Raw genomic sequence first — 23,581 nt, 5'->3', positions numbered from 1 at the left:
ATCTGCATTGGCTTCTGTCATTTCTTGCGTCATTCACTCTGCTTTTGCTTGATTGCTTGCTTTTAATCATCTTGGTACCCCGTCCGTCTACATCCACTTCACTTCGGTTACCGTCGCAAACAGCCTCGAGCGGCGAGCAGCAAACAGCAAACAATCTCCTTCGACTGCCTCATGATCTCGGCCCGAATCAACCCGTGAATCTCCTTTAAAGGCCCTTTGCGTAGATCGCGCGCGCTCCCTCCTCTGCGCCTCGCTGCTTCCGTGTAGTGCATCGCAACCCGCCCATCCCATCGAGCGATCGACCGCCCGCCCGCGTATCGGCGACAAACGATAACGAGATGGAGGCCAACGGTAGCTCTCTGCCGTCGGCCGGAGCTGGCGGTGACTCTGAGGTTCTCACCAAGATACACCAGGCTCTCGAGGTCGTCCACAGCCCGTACTCGACCAACGATGCCCGTCGCCAGGCCCAGTCCTTCCTCGAGGAGGTCAAGGACATCCCCGAAGCCCCCATGCAAGGCTACAACCTCGCCTCGGACAAATCGCAGTCCCCCGTCGTCCGACACTACGCCCTCTCCCTTCTCGAGCATGCTATAAGATATCGCTGGACATCATACAACCAGGAGCAGGCAGACGCCGTGCGGCAATGGGTCCTGAACCTGGGTCAGGCTGTGTCAAGAGAGGACCCATCATACCTAAGGAACAAGACTGCCCAGCTCTGGGTTGAGATCGCCAAGCGATGCTGGGGCGCCGAGTGGATGGATATGGACGCCATGCTTTACCAGCTGTGGGAGATTCCTGACTCGTCGGTGCACAAAGAGCTCGTCATGTTTGTCCTCGAGAACCTCTCTGACGAGGTCTTTACGGGCGATGACTCAGTAGTTGCTCTCCGAGAAGGAGTACTCAGCAAGGCGTGCGTCGAGATCTTCACCCCCACCGCGGTACTGGTCGAAGCGTTTCCCAATCGACAACCTGGGCCACCCGTGCGACATGGTGATGATGGTTGGCTCACTCGCCTGTCCAGCTTCCTGGACTGGTGCCTCAATGCGGCGCCAAAGGAAAACGATGAAGTCAAGTCGTGCATACTCAAGGGATTTTCCGTGTTCTTGTCCCTGATGCCGTGGGCCATCCCGAAAGCAGTGTCTGCTGCTCGATGCGTTGAGGTTATGTGCGCTGGTCTCGCCTCGAGCCAGGTAGCTATCCAAAAGGTACAACAACACCACATGTTATCTAGAATGATGGGTGCTAACTGAGTCGCAGGCTGCCCTTGAAGCCCTGCACGCATTGTACTGCAGAACAAACTTCTCAGACAGCGAGTTCCGAGACTTGGTTGCCCCCATGTACAGTCGCGCATCCATCGAACTGTGTCAGCGCCTCTTTGAATGGTCGGCTGTAGACCCAGAAGATATTGATGAGGACAAATACCAAACCCTCAAGAAGCTATCCGAGGTATGTAAGATGGATATTAGCCTGGGCGCCCACTAACAGTCATTATAGATGCTCTCCTGCCTTGGAGACTACTTTCACCGAAAGTTCCCGAGCCTCCCCCCTGACGCTGCGAAGCCAGAATTCCTACAGCTCCTCGTCCAGGTGGTACAGCACCAGAGTTTGATGGTCTCGATCCCAGTCCTCGTAACTTGGACACGACTTCTCAGCATGCGCTCAATCGGTCCCAGTGAGCTTGTCTCTCCATTGATCGGACAACTTCTAGAGATCTGCAGCTCAAGACTGGTCCGATATGAGAACTTGCCTGAGGACACCCAAGAGCCGACATTCCTCTTCCTCATGGAGGATACCGATACGATCCCAGAACGACACGCTTTCCTTGGAAACTACCGCAGATACAGTTCCCAGGTCATCGAGGCCATCGTGCAGTTGAAGCTTGTCGACGCCATCTCACATATCCTCGGCCGCACAGAGGAACTGCTACAACATCTCTATGACGGACAGCCTCCTTTAGACAAACAGACGTACTTCAAGCATTCAATGCCGGTTCTGCGAGTTGATTCTCAATTTACGGTTATCGAGGCAACCCTCAAGGGTTATGCCAAGTGGCGCAAGAACCGCCCAGCAGAGCATCAACAACAGGGGCCAGAGCTGGAGGCGAATTTGGAGACCTGGTGCAACAAGCTACTGGAGATGAGCTTTGAGGACCCCATGATCCGGAAACGCACCTTGCAATTGCTCGTCTACTTTTCTACGACTGCGCTGAACAAGAACGCTACTTTTATGCTCAAGGTTTTGGAGCATATCTTGCTTACATGGCCCGCTCTTCAGCCAGAGTACCGTGCTTTCAATGACGCTATCAAAGATTTGCAAGGAGAGAGCATGGTAGAGTTGCAGAGGCTGGCGTCAGAAATGCCAGACCATCTTTTGGTGAGACACTCTCACAATCCTCCAGATGCGTGCTAACCTCTATCCCAGGGTGTTTATGATCAAATTGAGAACAGAGTGAACGAAATGATGTCATCAGGATCACTTGATGAGAAGCGCTCTATAGCGTACAAGAGCTTTCTCTTCATCATCATGTAAGTCGTCATGGAAACTGGGCGACCACTCCATGGCAAGACTGACAATGTTGCAGACACCGAGCCACGAGTGTGGATACTCAGGCCAAGATCCAAAAACTTCGCGAGTTCATTGATCCTGTCAAGGCACAGTGGCAAACCGAAAACGTGCGAACAGCTCTTAAATCGTACAGCAACTTTTGTGAGCTGCTTGGGTTGGACAAGGCTCAGAACTACCTGGCCAGCCGACGTGCCCATGAGATTTCTGACTGGGGTTCACGTGAGCTCGATGCAGAGGGTCTGGCACTTCAGGCCGAGCTTGAGGAGCGTTTGAAGCTTCTCCCACTTCGATCGACCAAGTCTTTCCTCGCATTTTCAGTCGAGCGGCTCGACAAGTCATCAGCCGCCTTCAAGGCGTCTTATGCCCTTTGGCAGGAAGGCTTCTCCAACATCCTGGCAGACCTCCTCGAGTTCCTGAGCTTTGCGCATGCCTCGCACAACCCGGATAACTGGGCAGGCTTGCCTCTCGAGATGCGACCCATGGTCAACCGAGTTCTGAGCGATCGATTTTGGCAGGCTGGCATCTCAGAAGGAAGCAAAGATGACTTTTACGCGCGAGTTATGGACAAGAAGAATACCATCGAGGGTCTTGCCTCGACGATCCGCGGGTCGGTTCGATTCGTCCGAGAAACTGCTTATGCCATCATCTACTGCATGAGCCGGCTGGAGAGGCAGTTCTACGGATTCGAGGGACTCTCGGCACCGCTATCCAAGGCTCTCTTTGCTGATTCGGTCTGGCTGTCTACGCACCAGCAGAGTAATCTTCTGAACCTGGTGCGGTACCTGGTTGACGATTGCCCTGTCGACTACCGGGAGCATTTCCTCCCACAACTCCTGGCGGCGTGCTTCCAGCAGATGGATGCCAAGATCAACGGCGAGTGGGACAAGATGGAGCGCCAGCAGCAGGTGGCTGCAGATGGCGAGGCGGGCTTGAAGGAAGAGATGAAGGCAGAGAGCATCCTACGCCAGGTGACATATACGGCAGTGCTTATGGTGGCTGACTTTTTGGACCCAACCAAGCTCAGTAAGTTGTCGTCTCGATGGGCCGCGGTCAACCAAACTAACTGTTTCTCAGACGGGCCCCTAATGGGATATTCAGAGACGGCAGGCGATGATGCAGAGCCTGAGCCTGAGTCTAACTATCCAACTCTTCGACGATTCTGCCTCACCCGCCAGCAGGTAGTGGAGCCGCTGCTCGTCTTTTGCACTCATGGCATTCGGATGCGAGATACACGCTGCTGCAGTATGATTCTGCGACTGTTCATCTCGCTAGTTCCCGAGTTCCATCTGGTGGATGGCCAAGTGCCCAAGTCGGTGGTGCAGAGCCCCCTTGACGGACAGCTAGCCGGGGATAAGTTCCCCATCCCTCCTTCGATCTCTAACGCTATCCGTGAATACATCTCACTGGATGTGCTCAAGGCGTGCATCACATCATTCCACGAGCCGTACTTTGTCGAGCTTCAGAAGGAGCTTGCCGCGCTGATCGCAGCCATCGTGGTCTTCTACAGCCCTATCACGACAACACCTAGAGATGTGCTACTATCGTTGCCTAATGTCGACCCGGCAGACCTAGATCGACTCTCGGCTTACATGGCCAAGCCTGCATCACACGCACGACAACAACGAGCGTTGGTGCTTGACCTTCTGAAGGACCTCAAGGGGGTTAGTGTTTCGGAGATGGGCAAGCTGCCCAAGAGCAGCGGGTTTGGAGGATCAAGTCGCAAGCGAAGCGGTCGAAGCAAGATGGCACAACAGTTCATGGTTGAGCCGCAGTCGGGGCCCGGGGCGACCAGAGCAGGAATGGAGGTGGCACGTAAGACGACGCCGGATGGACTGGAGGGGGTCTCCAATCTGTTTGAGGGATAGAGCCTGGATGATGAGCAGTAATTGGGGCCCCCAAGAGGACAGGGAGAAGTTACAAGGTGAGGAGGTTCGTAAAGGAGGAGAGAAACAGGGGCAGCCAGGTCGATTGCTTTTCCCGCCAGTCACTGACACTGTACGGCCGCGCGATTGGGAGTACTAACTAGAGGCGTCGAGGAGGACAGAACCATGAATTGGGATGGGTCATTGGGAGTACTTAGAGCGAGCATAGGTTAGGTTAGGGAATAGGACTTGGGGATGTTTCTTGATGAGATGGCGGTCAAACTTGATTCACATTTTCAGAAGTGATTATGACAGCTCAGGTTCATGTCCGGTCGATGAGGGCATCATGGGCTGGTTCATCTCAGCCATGAGTGTGCCGGGCCGGCCGGTGACAGGTACAACATGCCATGACGATCCCTCCTGCAAGACCCGCCGGCAACCTCTGGCCGTTCCGTTTCCGGGATAGCTAGGCAGGGTCCAGGTGCATCCAAGCCAAGCATTTAAGCCCCAAACTACATGTGACGTCGCCGTTCGTGGAGGGTGTCTCCGGGGAAGCAAGCCGGAGTGACCAGGGCCAACAACCTACAGATCAAGGGAGAAGGACTTGCATGCAAGTGGCGATGGGTAATAAAGCCCCGAGAGACAAAAGGAGGCTGTGAAAGGTCTAGCTCGATGGTGGCAACTGACAGAATGCAAGACGCTGGAATCAGGCAATTTTGTCAGGGTCAGGTGTTTTTTTTACTTGTTCTTATGCGAAACGAAAAAACCCGGGGACCGGAGCTTGGTGAGGCCAGCGACCGGGCCGTGAGTGGCACACCGGCACATATATTCCATTCATTCTCCGACCTTCTTTCTCCCGTTTGATCCTCTTTTTTCTCGATTCTGGACATGTAATTCCGGCATTTATACTAGACCGGCACATTGATATTGGTGACTTTTGTCCATTTTGTTCTGTCAGCTGCATACGCATCACTTCCATCATGCAGGGTCGAAATATGACGGCTCATGACCGGCATCCTTCGGCGTCACAGGCAAAGCCGCAGCCAAGAGTCAACAAAAGCCCCAGAAGAGCAACAAGAGCGTATGTACATCATTTAAATACTCTAGATCTACTCAAAACTCACATGTTTAGATGCGACGACTGCCGCCGTCTCAAGGAAAAATGCATCGGCACCGTCCCCTGCGACAGATGCAAGAAATCAGGCCGCTCATGTCAATTCAGCAACAGCTTCAGGAGAACCCGCGTTTCTCGTGCTGCATCCACAAGCAAGACTTGTCCTAGAAACCGCGCTGCTGCTGCTGATTCTTCTGCCTTTTTCGAGATTGAGAGGATTCAGGCGCTTGAGCAGATTGCTCGGTACTATACAGGGTTAGAGCAGTGCAGTTTGGAGAGTTTGAAAGAGGTTATTGGGAACTTTGCCCAAGATGAGGGAGGTTTGGATGTTGAGGTTGATGATGGGAGTAGTGATGGGAGGGAGGATGCTATGGATGCTCTGACACCGACTTCGAGCGGTAAGTGGTCATGATACGACTTTACTCTGGAGCATAAGCTGATATCATGCAAGTACATGCAGAATTCTCACATTCTGACTTTTCTCGGAGAGTACAGCAAAAAGTCAGGGATGAACTCGACGATCCCAACTACGAGGTACGTCCACGCAACTCCACCAAGGAACGAATATTAACATATCGATGATTCAGTGTCCAAGTCCAGAAACCGCAGTAGAAGAATTAAACCCTTCTACCCATCTTCTCTCTAGGGACGCCGTCGTTCTAGAAGCCGTGTCTCTCTTCCCACCTGCGCACTCGGCCCTCATCCTCCTCAACGTGTTTTTTGAATTTGCTCAGACAAACTACTTTTACGTCGACGAAGAAACACTTCGGCAGAGGTTGGATGAGTTTTACTCTTCATCTACACGGGTGGGTATCAATGATGCTCCTTGGGTCTGCACTGCTCTCATGGTGTTTGCCCTCGGGATGCAGTTTGCACACCTGTATCAGCCATCGTCGAGGAGCTCTTGTGGGGGTCTCATGAGGGAGGCTTACAGTGTCTGTCAGACAATGGACGATGCACTCGCGTTGACGTTTTACCGCAAGGCGTCTAACATGATTCCCGACATTCTTGCCATGGCTTCACTTGAAAGTATTCAGGCTTTTCTTCTTTTGGGTATCTATGTACTGCCTGTCGATCCTGCTGGCTTGTCCTGCACATACTTTGGAATCGCTATCAAAGTTGCTACGCAGAGCAATATGCATCATAAGAGCGGTGATGAACTGTCTGCGCGTGAAGCTGAGTTGAGAAAGAGGGTTTGGTGGACAGCATACACGCTGGAAAGGTACGTTATGTGTTGATTTATACTGCGACAGTAACTGATATTCAACAGACGGATCTGTATTCTTCACGGAAAACCAGTCTCGATCTCACGGCTAGACATTGACGCCAACCTACCGACTGATTTGATTGAGCTGCAGCCCAAGGAGAGGGTCAATCCTTTTCAAAACAATCTTGCCATGTTGAAGTTGACGATTTTCATGGAGGATGCGCGAGATGGAATGTGAGTTTCTTTCTTTTGAATATGGGCATTCAGGGACTAATCAACAGCAGACTGGCTTTGAAAAACAGCGACAAGACACAAAGAGTCAAAGCCTTCCAAAACATCATCAAGGTTAAGGAGAGGCTGCAGACCTACTGGCATAGTCTCCCCGACGAAACCTACTGCCGCGACCTCACCTCTGGAAGTCCCCTATTCCGGTCCAACATACACCTCGCCCTATCTTATCACCTCGTCCACATCTCTATCGGCCGGTCCTTTATCTTTGACGAGTCGAATATCAAAACAAAGGACGCAGAGTGGCTTGGGCTGCGCAAGGAGCTGGTCGATGATTGTGTTGCTAGCGCTGTTGCTGTCATTGACCTTTGTCAGATTCTCCAAGACAAGGGAAGTCTATCCAAGTCGTCATACACAGAGTTTAGCTCGTGTTGTGCCGCTGTCCTGGCTCTCGTAGCCAAGGCAGTATCCGACAAGAGCGGCCAGCTACAAGACGTCAGCAAAAGGGGCATGGAACTTCTACGAAACATGTCCACGGGCGTCTTTTCAACAAGTTGCGAGAAACGTGCCGTCGAGGGTCTCGAGGCAGCGTTTAACAGACTGAACCACAAAGAGGACGAGTCTGCCAAGTGCGACGAGGCTGGATACATGCAGTTCCGGAACTGGGTTGCCATGCAACAGATTCTCCCCGGAGAATCACTTCAACTGCCGAAGCAGGATAATCCCATGATGAATTTGTTTGGAGGGTCATCGGTTGGTAGTCAATATTCAGCCAAGACGAATGGATGTGTGTTGCCTGGGTATGCAGAGTTGAGTTCTCTGCCGGATCTTGGGGAATGGTTTGATCATGGGTTTGGGCAGGGCGTTTAATAAAGATGGTATGGGCTTCACGACTTTTATCACGACATTTATATGACGGCAGGCGTATTCTTATTTTTGGGGCGTTTTCTATCATTTAGGGTATCCTTATTATCGTCTCCTGGGTAGACTGTGAATCAGTGTCGCTCCTTCTCTTACTCTTAGCCTCGCGCTCCTCTTCTTCACTCTCGTTCCTCTTCTCTCTTTCATCTACTCTCTCTTTCTTTCATCCTCACCCCTTGCTCTCCCTCTTTCTTCTGCCAACACAGCTCACTTGCCGACACGATGGAGAGGATCCCAACAGAAGTCCTCGGGATGGTGGCTGAGCAGGTCCGAGTACCACAAACATGTCTATGAATGCATCATCTAACCAGGGATCATAGTTGCTCAATGATGACCTCAAGTCGTTTTCGCTAGTTTCCAAGCGTATTCATGCGGTCTCCGTCTGGTATCTACAGAACTTCGTCACCATCCGGTCTCCAGACGAGAACAAGCTCTATGAGGTTGACAGCAGCGAGTTAGTAGACTCGCGCATCCACCGCATATCCGAGCTTCGCTTTGCTGCGCCTTTTCAGATCGTTCAATACTTCCGGTGTCCAGATCGCGTTGGCGAAAATGAGAAAGAGATCGATTTTGCCAACGATAATGACGAATCAGAAGACAACTCTGCTGACGAAAATACGGAAGAGAACGGTTTTGACAACACCAATGAAGAACAAGAAGACGACTCTGCCGGCGAAATGCAAGGGCATGACTTGACAGGACCACTCGCCTTCGAACGTCTTAGCCAACGGGCAAGTTCCTACATGGGCAAGTTTGAACAGGACAGACTACAAAGTTTTCGGTGATGCCTCATACACCCCGAATCCTTTAGACAACTAGCTGACTATGAAAGTAGTTGGGATATGGGATGCTGTGTCCCTGAAACGATCCTTGGAAGAAATGGACTTCTCCCACGCATGCACCCGTCGCTCAAGTCTCTCAGGCTTATCACCGACCCTAACTGCGATTGCCATCAACCAGACCTTTCCACCTTCCGGAACCTCAAGAGTATCTGCTGGAAAGGGCCACAGAACAAGAGCCATCGCCTATTGGAGAAGGTCATCAAAAACAACGCCCATCATCTCGACAGCCTGGAGCTAGAGTTGCCGCAGGTGTGGAAGAAGCATCCTCCTTCATCTGTCTACGTTCGAAGACCACCAGGTGATGGCAACTCAGGCTACTTTGGTAACACTCTGAAGCTGCATCAACACATCACCCAGCCAGTATTTCAACAACTCACCTCACTTGTGCTCGTGCATGCACCTCTCGGGCCAGCTATGGTGGACATGATCAACTTTGAAGTCCTCCGATCACTAACTCTCAGACTGTGCCCGGGTTGGGAACCCTTCACCCAACGCATCGTGAAGATGGGATTCCCGGTAAAGTTGAAGACATTCGAGCTGCACCATGACTCCTCCGCCTCATTTGAATATAGACAGATTGAAGTTGACGAGCAGAATCCCAATATCAGCCGCATCACCGGCGAACCTAAACCTGGGCAATCTGAAGTGGAAGAGTTCATTGATGCTTGCCAAGGGCTTGAGGGGCTTTTTCTGAATCTCCCGAAGCCGGATCACGCCCGGTCACTCTGGGAACACATTGCTCGTCATGAAGCATCACTGAAACGCCTTGTGCTTCACCACAGGACACGCTATTTCAACCGGTCGGTTGATTACTGGAAGAAGGTTGACCTGCCGAGTCTAGGGCTGACCGAACACGGGAATGAGAACAGACAGTATCACCCACCCCCACAAAATCCCCTTGGGGAGCTCAAGCTCGAGTGTCTCAGCCTGTGTTGTTTTCCAGAGCTAGCAGTAAGAGGAATCCAGCACTTCAGTGAGTCAAACACTAATATGTTTAATAGAAATTCATGCTGGAAAGTTCGTTGAGCCTCCCTGCACTGAGTCTCCCTTCATTGAGCCTCTCTTCGTTGAAGCTCATCCACATCCGACAGACAGGCACCGACCTCCAGGTATTTGGCAGCATGGCTGTTGAGCTTGGCTTTCGCCTCGACACGTACGAATCGAACAACCGGGGCGAAGACTATGAGTATGACTTTGACATTCCCAACGTCAGAGACCTTACCAGGATCGAGGAGGCTCCCGATCCTAGAGATCTGCAGGATACCTTTCAGTCACTTGTGAAGTGGGCATTCGGACCAAGGGGACCTCCGATGCTCGAGGCGGTTGCCTATGGAGACTTTGCTCATGAGGGTCGAGCCAATCCGGAGAATCTTATCGTCTGCTCCAGCCCAGGAGGGTTTCGAGTAGTACCCAGAGACGGCTACGAGTGGATGAGCGTAGTTGAAAAGTACCGTAATGTGCTGGAGGCTTGTCCATCGAAGCCGCTGCTCAGGCCAGGCTACGAGTGGATGTGGGACGACGATGAGTGATGGGTTATGTTCTCAGTTGATTTTCTACTCGGGAGACCTATGGCTCAACAACTAACCGGTGGTTGTCATCAGGGGTTTCATCACAGAGATCTACAAGAGATCTACGCGCAGCGGCTCGAGGAGAGCGATTCACATGGAGGTCACGACCCCGCTTGTGCCGGTGTCATTGGGAGGGCGTCGGAGGTGAAGGACCGGCACAAAGTCACCGGCAACGCTAGTTGACCGGCATCGTCAACTCGGAAATGGAATTTGGACTTTATTTGGAAGTATATTTGCTGAATTCATTGCTGAAATTGGAATTGATTCAACGTTTTGACTTGTGGTGCTTGAGTGACTGACAATGGAACCCCAACAAGCTGATCACCTCCCAACTCTCAGACCCCTTGGTGAGCAACTCACAGCCTTGCGGCACACCATACCATCATCTAACATGAATCTGGGATTTAGGGCTTGCAGAGCAGTACTCGACTGCGCGTAGCCATCTTGGCATCTACGCCAACGTCTGCGTGACGGTGACCTATTCTAACCGCCATGGGAAAAACCTACAAGATGCGCTTTATCGCAGTGTGGCTGCTATCATAGCGAAGCATCCCATCCTGTCTGCGGTGCCTGTAGACACGACGACTATACCACGATTCGTCCGTTTACCTCTTCTCAATCTCAAGGAAGTTGTTACATTCATCGAGAAGCCGGGTTATACACCTGGCGCAACTTCAGATCTTACCCTAGACGAATTGGTCCAAAACCAACACAACCACCCTTTCCGGCAGGACAACTTGTCGGTTCCTTTCTGGAGAATCACTATTCTCAGAAATCCTGACGATTCTTCTTGGTTCTCACTGTGTTTCTGCTTTCATCATTCGTTGCTGGATACACAGAGCGCAGTCATCATCCACCAAGACCTCGAGTTCGCTCTAGCCTCCAATGACAAGGGCGCGACTACAGAGACGGTAGAAGGACCTCGGCAGATATTGCTCCCTCCTGTGGAGTCAATGATTGATCTTCCAACTTCTCCTGACTTTGTCCATGCCCAGCAAAGCCTCGGCGAGCCACCCAAGGATTGGTGGAGCGGAAAACCGCAAACTCTCCCTGTCCAAACGAGATTCTCTTCCGTTTGGATCCCCTCAGCTTCATTTACTTCTCTTAGACGAAAATGCAAGGAGCAAGGCGTCACGTTGACAGCAGCCCTCATGTCGCTGATCGCCGGCGCCTTCTTCCGCATCCTCCCACCAGAATACAGCATTGTCCAAGGAGACTGTGCCGTCTCGCTCCGGCGCTTTTTACCGGATTACATAGACCAACGCTCGGCTGGATGCTACGTCGGGTCCCTGAGCGAGGTCTATAGCAGAGAATCCCAGTCTATATGGAAGGACGCCAAGCGCACGAAGAAGACCATCGACGAAACCCTGCAATTAAGAGGCGCCGATATGCCGGTAGGATACCTAAAGCATATACCGGATATATTTGGGTGGCTATCTGGCAAGATTGGGAAGAGACGATGGGCTGCGTGGGAGTTGAGCAACGTTGGAGGGTTTGACGATGCGCCTGGCTTGAAGGTTGAGGATCGTCAGATTCAGAGCGTCATGTTTAGTCAGAGTGCGAGTGCCTGCTCAGGAGCTGTTAAAGTCAGTGCGGCATCGGGGAGGGATGGGAAACTTGGGTTGGGGTTTACGTGGCAGGAGGGGATTGTGGGCGATGAAGTGGTGAAGGGGCTGATTGAGAGCCTCGTTGATCTAATCCAGGAGATTACTTCTTAAAGCCACTGTTAATAGGTAGAAATGGACGGTGTGGCTAGTAGGTTACTGAGTATCAAGTAGCAAAGAGGAAATTGAAGTAATAGAATGAACTTGACTAGAGTATCATCAATGAGGCCCAGATACACAAAGAGTGGCGTGAAAGGAGGGGAATGCGAGCGATAAATGTGAGCTCTGGGCTACGTAAAGAAGGATATGGCTATAAGATGAGATATAGAACACTATGTCTACGCATCTTAGGTCAATAGCCTGTCAATAGCAGAGTTATCGGGCAATGTTATCAAAGTCTCAGTCACGCGCGTTACCAAGGGCAGTATACAGTCAACATGTATGAATTGATCCCTTATCATCTATTTACCAGCAAGCTCCTTGTCTAGCGCATCTGCCATATCCCCAAGCGTATCAAACCTCCAGTTATACACAGGATTCTCTCGGTTACCCATGACGGCCCCAGGTCTCTCAATCCAGCTCGACTTGATGTCCATCTTCTTGGCTGGTTGGTGGTCGTGGAACTGGCTCTGCGCCGTCTGCAGCACCTGTGCCTTGGGAATGCCGAACTTGGCCTCGGCCTCGCGCAGCATGTACTCAAAGTTGCGCAGATCGGGCTTGTAGCTGCCCACATCCTGCGCCGTGATGATCAGGTCAAAGGGGACGCCTTGGAGGGGACCCGAGTTGCTGCCCGAGAAGGACTCGCGGTCGACGTTGGACAACACCACGAGCTTATAGTGCTTCCCGAGTCGTCGAAGCGCCTCGACCGTGTCCGGGAACGCGGGCCAGGTACCGATAGAGTCGCCAAAGGCCTTGTCCTGCTCAGCGCTGGGCTTGGGGAGGCTGAGACGCTCGGCGATCTGCGGGTGAATCGTGGTGAGAAGCTCCGAGTACTTCATGTCGGGCGTCTTCACCTGCTGGGCGACCTCCAGCTCGTGGTGGATGGTGAGGAGGTGCTCCCGCGAAAAGGAGGCATTGTTGGCTTCGAGCAGAGGCTTGAGACCATTGAGAACACCGGTCTCCCAGTCGATGAGGGTGCCATAGACATCAAAGGAGAGAAGGCGGAAGTCTGATAGACGGCTCATTGTGACGACTTTGCGGGGTCGATTGGAGTGTGCAATTAAGTGATAATGAGATGATTTGAGATCAAGTTATGGTCCGACAAAAGCAATCTATGTAGATGCAATATATACTGAGAGCACGCCCTGCAGTTGACAAGAGTCCGGAGAGGAGAAGTTCACGTGCAGAGCCCGGAGGTGAGACATTCCGGTGCCGGTCGACATGTCCGAATGGGGAACCGGCCGGCACGCACCGAATGTGGGGTAACAGGTGCCGGGATCAGATACGGGGAGCCGGTTGGTGATGCCGGCAGCGTCAAATTCAACACCACCGGAACACGATCTGGATATTAGATTTTGATTCTGGTATATTCCATGGTCTGGGAATACTCCGAGGGGCTGTCTTTGGAGCTGGCAGTAGACGGCCAGAAAATAAGTTGGCTATAGTCTTGCACCCTCAGTGTCGAGCCGGCTGTGCTTCAAGTTGTATCAATCTTCGATATGGAACCATCTCAACACAGAGATTGGGTACCGATACCACGAGAATTAGTGAGTGTGTTTAGGGAAAAATGAAACAGTCGTTAGGCTTGGGACACTTCTCTACGCCAAAGGGTCAGGACGGAACACACCAACTTACATGCTTTATCAATTTCCAACTGTTACTTCAACAGGGGTGGAAATCTGCTTATCTCCTCACATGAGATTCTCGTCGCTCTGCCGTCATGTCCTAGCTGCCTCCTCCATAGCTTCAAGATTTAGCAACTGGAGCAAGCAACAGCTAGATCCTCGATACGATAGCGAATACCACTGTGTACGAGCTTGCGGTTGGTATACGCGGTTGTGAGCAGCGCCATCGCAGGCAGAGCAAAGGTCTATTCGTTTCTCAAACGCGACGCGGTCTGGAGAGAAATCTGGGAAACGCTGCAGCCCAACTCGACAGGGCATTGTCGAGCCCGACTGGTGAGCTCGAAAGGGGCTGAGTATTTGAGAAGCTCTCAGGAGGTATCATTTCGTCTGTTGCTACCTCAGCGTGGAGGCTACTGTATTACCTGGCCAGCGCCAGCCCCGTACGGAAACCTCAAGAGATCGAGATCATCTTAGGTAGCTCCACAAGGGTGCTCAACCAGGAGATGCAACTCCTGACGGCAGTTTAGCTCGTAGGAAATATCGTAAATATCCGTTACCGTGATGTTACCTGAGGCAACCTTCAAGTGCAAAATGCTCTGAATGAAGGATGCATAAGGAGGGTGACAGTGCAGACCAGGAGCTGAGATGACCATCCCCTGCGAGGCCAACCATTTCCCACTCGGCACGAATAGACCTCACCTTGATCGCGTCAGCACCCTCAACAAAAGACTGCTCGCGCTCGGCATCGATAGCACTGCCGAGTAGATAGCCCCCCACGGCCCTGGCACCGAGGGATCCGAGGACGGAGCCACAGACGCCGTTGCCGCCATCGAGCAGCCTCTTGTGTCGAATAGGACCCTGGCCGAGTCGATCATCAGGTGATTTTGGCGTCCGGGTACGAGTAACCCAAAAGAGGCCATCCACGATCTGCAAGGTCTCTGGACTTCTGCATCTCGACGCTTCCTCCTGACTTGATAAGCATAAAGAACCAGATATTGTCAGGGTTCCTATGACTCGTAACAGCCTTAGCACCGTCACAAAGGTGCAGAAAGAGTCTCGTAAAGGTGGGTACAGAATTAGGAAGCCCCCTTGGGGCGGTAGCTTGGAAGCCAAGATCAAGAGCTCGGCCCTTTGGCGTTGTATTGTAAACACGCCGTCTTGTCGGAACGGGCCTCGAGGCATTAGCAGCTCAGTCAGATCCATCTGTGACCAAAGCAACATGTCTGTGATATATCATCAAGATCCATTGCTTGTCAGTTGTGACATTGGTTCCGTCAAACTGGCTGGCTGGGTCCGGATTTACGGATAAGTGACGCTGGGGGATCTTCAAGCAGCGCCTCATCAAAGGCAGTGAGTGCATGGATTAGCTTGGAATTGCAAGGTGGTGTTGGGATGTCAGCGAAGAGTGTCACCGTTGAGACCCAGTGAACAAAGCTCTGCTGGTCGACAAATCGGCTCGTGCCCATTTCAACGGCGCAGACCCAATCTGTCGCTTGTGGGTTTGGTTATCAAATCACAAAACCTTTGCCGTTTGCTCAAAGGCTCGGTGGTTGGGGAGCAATTTTCAATGCCAAGGGCTGAGGCATGACCAGCAAGTACTAGCACTTGGAAGCATTGACTTGCCCACTGATAACCACCAATCCTTCTACTGGAACCAGTTGCTTCTTGTTGCTGCCTCTAGTTGACGATTATCACGAGGCGCACGAGTTTGGCGGGTGAGAAATGCGTCGTCTCGATATTGAAGCAAAATATCGATAGTGCCCTCCCTCAGCCAGTGACCTGCAAGCGGGCGGTCACACACCGGGCCAGCCTGTCAGCGGCCTAACTCCGCGCCATTGGGCCTCGGCAGGGAATACTGTGCGGTTGAGATTGCTCGACTCATGCGACTGAGCATGACAAGAGCAGCAGGGTTCAGAGGGAAGTCATGACAGAGCCAGGATCTTTACAGAAACGCCAGAGCTGCATCAGCTGGCGTCAAATCTTGACCCAGAACAGTTGAGCAACGCGCAACTCGGAGAATATGCGGGGATGCTAATTTCCCTTCCGGCGGATCCTGTGGAGACCAGAGAGGCGCTCGAAACGAGGGCGGCGATCATCAGGCACAAATGTTTCTAAAATAGTGCGCCTTCTGGTTGTCCATGTCCGTGGGAAGCATGTTGGCGGAAGATGCCGTGGATGGAGGCTTACAAACCTTCCAAGCCTGCGTTTCTGGAGTGCAGATGGGAATCGCGGGCGCGGGAATGCCAGGGGCAACAAGCAGTTGGACGCATGTCTTGAACTGAGACGCCAGACTGCCTGGGGAGACACGCTTTGAATATGGACGCACGCCACCGCCCCAGCTATGTGCTTGCGAGCGCATGCGGGCGTGGCGGAAACCAGGCATTTGTATGGCTGGCCCGGCTGTTGTTGGTTTGCATAGTCCATCGTCCGGTGTTGAAGGAATGTGGGCTTGGGGTTTGTTGGTCTGAGATAGATGGGACATGGGAAAGCTTGTGCCCTCTGCGCTGATTTACAGATGAGGAGCAGAGGGGAAGCCTGGAAAGGTGTCATAGGGTCGGCAGATGGACCTCTCGAGCCCTGAAAGGTTTAGAGGGTCGATAAATGTCTAAGACTGAGAAACGGAACAGAGCGGATCGATGATGTGAAACCTTCAACGGCGACGAGGCGTCGACGACCGAGACAGTTGGACCCCTGGATATCTCAACTCAGTTAGCCGCAATTACCAAAACAAGCAGCCATCAGGCGACTTTGGCAGACCCTAACAAAGAGGCGTCGCGTACTAGGCCAGATGGATGCTCGCTCGGATGCTGCGTTCGGGATGTCCTCACGTCAAGGAGGGAACAAAGAAAGCCCCCGGTCCACCATCCGAGAGACCCCGGAAAGCGGGCCAGCCCTATCGGTCCTGAGTTATTCGTCTGGTGCCTTTTGTTTCCTGTCAGGTCTGCCTGGCTACCGGGTTCAGGGACGACTGCCGGAGATCAATCAATCTTTTTTGTCGATGCAGCATGTACCGTACCGTACACACCGTAGTCATGCGGATTCGGGACCGCAGCCGCGAAAGGCACGTTCCCCGGGAGTCTCTCGTCCCTTGTTCCTTGGAGGATGGGGATAAGGGTCGCAGAATAGAGAAGTCTGGCCGAGGGAAGCGCCTCGCACTGTGTCGATACGGTGGCCTATCGGTGTTTGAAAAAGGTAGGAGACCTGGTCGGCCAAGCTAATGCAAAGGAAGCTTGATAGAGGAGTCCCGTGACCTGGAGTATGATACCCATCCGTATCTTGGGAAGGTGCGTATCATCAGTCGGAAGTCATAGAGGCCGAGTTATGAATTGTGCAAAAAGCACTGATCTTTTGTGAGGCTGCCGTACTTCCTATTTGGGACTCTGGGTCGACAGGGAAGTCGACTAGTGCAGTTGTCTCTTACGACTAACTTTCTCCTGTCAACAACCCAACACTTGACTCCGATATAGCAACTGCAGATGCCAATGCGAGCAATCACTTGCATCTCGTCCGAGCTGTTTTAGCCTCACGTTTCAAGGCGTCGTCACCCGACATGCAGCCGAGCCGTCCGTCTTCGGCCGGCAGTCTCTCGCCTCCTTTCAAGTCCGTCCATCCATCGTCTCCATCATCCCCAGAGCTCAAGCTTCTGTCGTCTATCCTTGTCATGGACCCAAACAATCCTGGCGGCCCATCAGTGGCCCATGCGCCTGGCCATACCTACATCAGTCGTGCCAAGGTCTCATCGCCGAGGCCGCGACGACTCAGGCACAGGCTAAACACGGTGCACTAGACCCTTGGCATACCGTGTCGAGACCGGGACAGGACCTCCTCGGAACTAGCAGCTGGGCACTAGACCTCGATGCTGGACGGACATGGTTCCAAGCTTCCCTCCACCAGGGGACCCCCGGGCACCCAAAACGGTCTGCCAGGCCCTGTAACGCCCCTGCAAGCCCGCCCAAGCCCCAGCCTCCCATGGATGGAGCCCGGGCCAGGCCAGGATGGGCAAGACGAGACACCTTCGACAGCGGACGCCTCGTGGCTTGCTCGTTGCATCACGACGACGGGGACGGTTTCCCGCGTCCCGCTTCCCGTTCTCTCGCTTCAACCACGAACCAACTCTCTGCTTCTCCTGCTGCTCACCAAGACCTACATCTATTACTTCTCGTCGCCCCCCCTCTGTCGGAGAGTTGGTTCATCCTGGAAACCGCTGACATCCATCCATCCATCGTCGACCGTTGAGAGCGGGGCCTCACCTAGCTGCATCGCATCGCATATCCTTCGCCTCGCCTAGCATCCTTCAAGACGTGACAAGAAGGAAAAAGCAATTCTTGATCCTCTCGGTCACTCGCTCTCGGCATTCGCTCGCACACCACACGGCACAGCACGACACAGAGAGGCACACGACGACTGCCATTGACGGATCAGCAAACTCAACTTTCACAAGCTTGGCCTGTCTCATCACTGTCATCACCTCCGCCCCCTTGTCCTCCCCTCCATCTCCCACTCTAGGTTCCACCACGAACCCGCTGTCGTCTGTCTAGCCCCCAGTCCGTGTAAGGCGAAGCAAACATATCCATCATCGTCACTCCTCTTGTGTTAAAGTGCCTGGACATCTCTGCTTCCCATCTTCCCCTTCCTCTTCTCTACTCTCGTTATCAGGGCCGCTCTCCCACTTATATACTGAGACAACTCTTTGATACCATCGCAACAAACTCCCCTCTGGGCTTCTGAAGCCACTTGCGAGTCAGCGCTTGTGTCAAGTTGTTATCCTTCGTCTCTGATAGCCGAAGCTCCCGCTCTTTTCCTAGACTGATTCGACTTCTTCCTCAGCCTCTTTGGCGCTGACGACGACGACGATCAGTCGGCTCGTGCTTCAACTATCGGCCGCCATCGCAGTATCAATCAATCTCGCTACTTGAACCAACTCACGGCTGGCCGTCTTTCCTGTTAGGGACCTCGCTCTCTCTGACCCCGTATGCAACCTCGCGTCTTCGTGCGCCCATCCCCGTGGTTCTCGTCTACTCTGTCCTCCCAGGAGGCCGTTGGACAGCCAGTCCTTTCACAGTAACCGACTTCAATCCCGCCCCTTCTCTGTCGCCAGCTTTGCACCTTTCAGCACCTCTGCCAACTGTGCCGTGATCTCTTTTTGAACCACGCCTTGGTCCTCATCACCAACTCTTGCCATGGTTTATTGTGGCAAGCCCTCGAGGGGCTGCCAGATGTGCAGGGCCCGCAGAATCAAGGTATGTTTGGTCCTTGCCGTTTCTCTGCAGACAATGTTTGCTTGAGCCAACCCTCGCCATCCTCCTGGAGGCTCTTCTGATGCACCGACTCACCCCTCACAGTGCGATGAGACGAAACCGACCTGCAACCAATGCGCCAAATCGAGGAGACAATGCCCGGGCTACAAAGATGAGTTCGATCTCGTCTTCCGCAACGAGACCCAAGCCACCGAGAGGCGGGCTCGAAAGGCCAACAAGAAGGCCATGGCTCAGAAGCAGGGCAAGGCCACTAGTTCTCGGGATGCCCCCAAAACCTCGACCACCACCAAGCCGAGTCCTGACCAGTCCATCATAACCACACTCCAGCTCCCCGTGGACCAGCAGGCTACGTGTCACTTCTTGTCCAACTTTGTTCTTCTCCCTTCCCACGACAGCACCCGAGGATGGATGGAGTTTGTCGTCCCGCTACTCAAGTCCGAGAAGCCCGCTCCTCATTTCAAACTAGCATTTGACGCCTGCGCCGTCGCCTCTCTCGGAAACCGCGTGGGACCTGGGAGCAATTTCGAGAGCGAAGCTCTCGGTTATTACACTAAAGCCCTCGCCGCTACATTCACCGCCCTGAAGGACCCCGAGGCACGCAAGGAGGATTCTACACTGGCTGCCGTTCTCTTGCTGGGGTTGTTTGAGAATATTACCGCGAAGCAGTTGGGCATGCTGGCATGGGGCTCTCACATCGAAGGAGCCATTCAGCTGGTCAAGGCCAGAGACAAGAAGCAGTCCCGAACCAAGACAGGGTTGGCACTTTTTGTAGCCACAAGGACGCAAATGGTAACTTGGATGCTTATCGCCCCCTCTTTGAAAGGTTGTTAACCAGCCCCTTAGATTATCCACACGTTGAGCACAGGCAAGGCTCCTATCATGGGCGTCGAGTGGTGGATCACAGACGGCATCAAGAACCGATACGGAGCCGAGTGTCAGCGACTCAACATCCGGACAGCAGAGCTCAGGGCTGAGGTCAACCGCTTGATGACAACCCTGTCTCGGAGCCCCGAGAACGTGGAGCTGCTGCTGGACATGATCCGGCGCTGCCAGACTCTGGATCAGCACCATGTCACCTGGATCAACGAACTTCCCGAGTACTTCAGATTCAAGGCTGTTGCTTGGGAGGATCATGTCCCTAATGGCAACTATGCCCTGGCGGAGGTGTTCCCGGGACGAGTGGACGCATACCAAGACCTGTGGGTCGTCAGCGTTTGGAATCTTATGCGATGCTCCCGGATCATCCTGGCATCGCTGATCGTGCGCTGTGCCGCGTGGGTATGCGCGCCCGTGGATTATCGAACGACGCCCGAGTACGCGACAGCGGCCAGGGCCTGTGTCGACATGATCACGGACATCATCGCTTCGGTCCCCTACCAGCTCGGTTGGTTCTCCAAGCGCAAGGAGCTCCTCGAGCGGGCCAACCTGTCTGCGTTTGGCTGCGGAGAGGAGGATGCCCTCAAGGGACTGCCGGGATACTTCCTTACATGGCCCCTGACATGCGTCCAGGGTCAGGACTACACGACCGACGCTCAGAGGGCATGGGTCAAGGGTCGACTACAGTTCATTGGCAACCAGCTCGGGGTGAGATATGCCAATATTCTCAATCAGGTAAGAGACCCTCGTCGATCCTTTTTTAACCTCAGAACTTTGTTTTTTCCTTTCCATATTTCTTCTTTCCGCCCTATCTTCGGCGTATTTTCTTTTTTGTCTTTACTTTTTTGTTTGAACTTCAGGCTGACAAGTTCGGCAACTCTCTAGCTCAACCTCCGAGTCCCATCCATGCTCATCCGCCGGGATGGTCTCATGGCTAACCCCTACCCGATGGCGCATAACTTTGAGAAGCTGCTATCGGCGAGGTCGGCCCCGCCCTCGGCTGGGTATTCCATGAACCCCATCCAGCAGCGGGAGGCGATGCACAAGGAGCAGGTGGAGCGGGAGAAGACTGAGCTGCTTACAAAGGCCATGGGGAGCTTGGATAAGCTCGACGAGACGGTGGCTGACGGGTTCCTGCATCTGAAGAGTGGTGCAGCACTGAAGGGTGGTTCATCCGCGCCGCGTAAACAGTAATCTGGGTTCTGCTGGCTGGTCCTGGCTCTTCCACAACAGTATCATGTGGCCCATATCATATTAGGCCTTCTAGTTGCTGTTGCTGATTATTCACGATCTTAGCAGTCATGTACAGTTATTGGCATTTGGTCTCAAGACACGACTTTGAAGGAAGCTTTGGGCTGGAGCCAGCAAGGACTTGGTGGGGAAAGTAAGGGAGTTTTCGCACGGCATTCTGGCCATGTTGCGTTTGGGTATTGGCGTTCAAAAATGACCCCCCTTCTTCATACCGATCTGTCTTGCACATTGATGCTGTGATACCCCATGACCGTTAGAGAGGCATGACGTAGGTAGCTCGAGACACTCGGCTGGGGTGTGTAAATCGTGCACATGAATCGTCAAATTGGTCGTCAAATGTACTGTTGTCGATTCTCGGCCGGCCATGATTGTACATGTGAAAAAAGCATATCGAACAAAAACCCGCGGGACGAAGCCCAGCCCAGCACCCGATGTGTTGAAAAGCATTTGCAGTTATTCCCAAACGACTCCACCGTCCGTCGTATTAGTCCCGTACTCGGATATCTGACAGATTAGATTGCCGGAACTGTTCCTTGACATCCATTGAATCCCCGTCGTTACTGTGTTGGATCGAGATGCCGTGATTTTCGTATGGAATATTCGCATCGTGGGTGGAAATGGTATAAGTGGTATAAAACGATCGATCCTCACTTTTGCTTCTTACTGTTCATGATGTCAGCCAAAAACTCAAAAAAGTAGACCACCCTCCGCATGCGGACAGGTCTCGGTCCCAGCAGCCCGGTTCGGCGCACCTCTGATCGTCTTTGCCCCCGGTGGTGCCCAGGTTCCAGGCCTTGACGACCCAGCTCTGGGTGGCGTCGACGTAGTTCTCCGTCTTGATCTGCTTGACTCCGACCTTGACGCCGTCCTTTGTGAAGACGACGTTCTTCTTGCCCATGCGCTCCGACGCGGCGTCCTGTATCTTGGTGACGCTGATGTAGACCTGGTAGCCGACCCAACCACCGACGCCTAGAAGGGCGAAGACAATGAGGAGAGGGAGGACCTGGCTGCGAAATGGGGTCAGCGCGATCGCGACTGGGAAGACAGTAGGACAGAGTGGCGTACCTGAGGGTTGAAGGTTGCTTGGCCATGATTGCGAATTCTTTGGGTGGAGAGTGTAGCTTTCTTTTTTTCGCGCTTCGTGATCGTTGCAAAGTCTAAGCTTCGTCAAGGAGAGAAATCGAAACCGTGCGATTAAAAGCCGTCGAGAGGGGGGGAGAGGAAGAAGAGTAGTCGTCGCAGCGATCAACGCGGTGAAGAGACGAGGTTTATTGTTTGCAAGAAGAAAAGAGGCCGCCGAAAGGGGTCGCGCAGAAGATGGGGGGGAGGAGAAGAAAAAAGAGGGCTTGAGGGGAGGGGAGCTGAAGGGGAAGGGATGGAGAAGCATGTGGTAGCTGTATGTACAGCCACTGCCTCCCTTGGCCGTTCGTGATGAAAAAAGGGTCCAGTTCTGGCCAAGTCCTGCAGAGGACAAGGGGCGGCTCCAGCTCTTGTGGAGGGGGGCTACCCACCTGTAACCTTAGTGGGCGATGCGCTAGAACGTAGGGGGTTAATGGCCCTGTTGATGTTACGATCCGTCGGATGGAACCTTGGAATTTGAGATGATTGACAGAATACTCGAGGACTGGGAGAAGCCATCATGAGATCAGAAATAGGTGAATAGATAGTGCAATTGAGCCCGTTCAAAGACGAGACATGATTCTTAATCACAATGTGAAGCTCCATGTTAAGTGGCTTCATGTCACCGTCGATGTTCATTAAACCACCTGCAGATTTAATGCGAAACCGCGGTGTAAGGTGTTTTCCTTCAGCCCTCCTGGATGGATTTGCCGGCTGAGCCACTCGGCCCGCAGCGACGGGTGCCGTGCGATCCATCCATGGATGGAGGGGGGCTGTGCCTCGCCTAGAAAGATGGGATGGAAATTCGTCTGGACGGATACGGAAATGGATGTCTTGTCTTTGCTTACCTCTCTCGCTTGTCATCCAACCTCGTGGCACCCTGGGGAGAAGCATCACGGGGAACTTAAAGAGATTTGGTGGCTGTTGACTCTTTCAGCCAAAGTTTCACCATGGCCGAGATCTCGAACACTCGCTGTTCGCTTTGGTTGGTGTACAGGTGGCTGTGCTGTGCTGCGTTGCGCTTGTGCAGCTTGCATGTTATGCAGCTGTCGGTCATGGGCCTGGAGTGTTTAGCTCATGTCTGTCATGTTCAACATGGATACTTTTCAATTGAACACATGACATATTGAACTCGGGTTGAGAGGAGACAAGGTTCGTTTCCACACTCAACACGGCTCAGCTTGAGCTGAGGCAGTACTGAGTATAGGCTCTATCGTCTAGATATCAACCTCGAATAGGGTGAGTTGAGTCTGGTTAGCACTACGGCATGTCTCAACGTAGGGATCCTCTCTACAGTCCGATACAGTATTGCGAATGCCCTCATATGGGTGTCTCTAGGAATTCTCGACTCGGGACTCTTTCACCTGCTTCGCTTTTTGTTG

At 53.0% G+C, this 23,581-nt stretch overlaps 6 protein-coding genes across 6 annotated transcripts; 4 read left to right on the top strand and 2 right to left on the bottom strand.

Moving 5' to 3' along the window:
- Window positions 1-338: 338 nt before the first annotated feature.
- NECHADRAFT_67997 (uncharacterized protein) lies at window positions 339-4,695 on the top strand (the record flags this gene model as incomplete). Its single annotated transcript, XM_003051904.1, has 6 exons — window positions 339-1,205; window positions 1,258-1,446; window positions 1,495-2,373; window positions 2,422-2,525; window positions 2,582-3,588; window positions 3,640-4,695. 6 exons carry the CDS (start codon window positions 339-341, stop codon window positions 4,428-4,430), a joined length of 3,837 nt encoding a protein of 1,278 aa, XP_003051950.1. The 3' UTR covers window positions 4,431-4,695.
- An 856-nt stretch (window positions 4,696-5,551) lies between these two features.
- On the top strand, window positions 5,552-7,997 carry NECHADRAFT_67993 (uncharacterized protein; the record flags this gene model as incomplete). Its single annotated transcript, XM_003051903.1, has 5 exons — window positions 5,552-5,888; window positions 6,100-6,772; window positions 6,812-6,982; window positions 7,066-7,093; window positions 7,253-7,997. 5 exons carry the CDS (start codon window positions 5,552-5,554, stop codon window positions 7,844-7,846), a joined length of 1,803 nt encoding a protein of 600 aa, XP_003051949.1. The 3' UTR covers window positions 7,847-7,997.
- A 2,735-nt stretch (window positions 7,998-10,732) lies between these two features.
- NECHADRAFT_38341 (uncharacterized protein) lies at window positions 10,733-12,025 on the top strand (the record flags this gene model as incomplete). Its single annotated transcript, XM_003051902.1, has 2 exons — window positions 10,733-11,130; window positions 11,308-12,025. Coding segments are annotated over 2 exons (1,116 nt in total), but the record flags the coding sequence as incomplete, so codon positions are not given.
- A 347-nt stretch (window positions 12,026-12,372) lies between these two features.
- On the bottom strand, window positions 12,373-13,095 carry NECHADRAFT_38525 (uncharacterized protein; the record flags this gene model as incomplete). The annotated part of the gene is made up of 1 exon (XM_003051451.1): window positions 12,373-13,095. The coding sequence occupies one exon, from the start codon at window positions 13,093-13,095 to the stop codon at window positions 12,373-12,375; it is 723 nt and encodes a 240-aa protein (XP_003051497.1).
- Window positions 13,096-18,875: 5,780 nt separating this feature from the next.
- NECHADRAFT_92421 (uncharacterized protein) lies at window positions 18,876-21,016 on the top strand (the record flags this gene model as incomplete). Its single annotated transcript, XM_003051901.1, has 5 exons — window positions 18,876-18,935; window positions 19,038-19,742; window positions 19,797-20,564; window positions 20,715-20,948; window positions 20,978-21,016. 5 exons carry the CDS (start codon window positions 18,876-18,878, stop codon window positions 21,014-21,016), a joined length of 1,806 nt encoding a protein of 601 aa, XP_003051947.1.
- Window positions 21,017-21,381: 365 nt separating this feature from the next.
- On the bottom strand, window positions 21,382-22,263 carry NECHADRAFT_73556 (uncharacterized protein). Its single transcript, XM_003051450.1, has 3 exons — window positions 22,146-22,263; window positions 21,833-22,087; window positions 21,382-21,743 (listed from the first exon to the last, which is right to left on the bottom strand). Exons 1-3 carry the CDS (start codon window positions 22,169-22,171, stop codon window positions 21,728-21,730), a joined length of 297 nt encoding a protein of 98 aa, XP_003051496.1. The 5' UTR covers window positions 22,172-22,263; the 3' UTR covers window positions 21,382-21,727.
- Window positions 22,264-23,581: the final 1,318 nt, after the last annotated feature.

The sequence above is a fragment of the Fusarium vanettenii genome (genome assembly GCF_000151355.1).
Source record: "Fusarium vanettenii 77-13-4 chromosome 4 genomic scaffold NECHAsca_3_chr4_2_0, whole genome shotgun sequence".
Taxonomy (NCBI): domain Eukaryota; kingdom Fungi; phylum Ascomycota; class Sordariomycetes; order Hypocreales; family Nectriaceae; genus Fusarium; species Fusarium vanettenii.
This window is presented reverse-complemented; position numbering and strand designations above follow the sequence as displayed.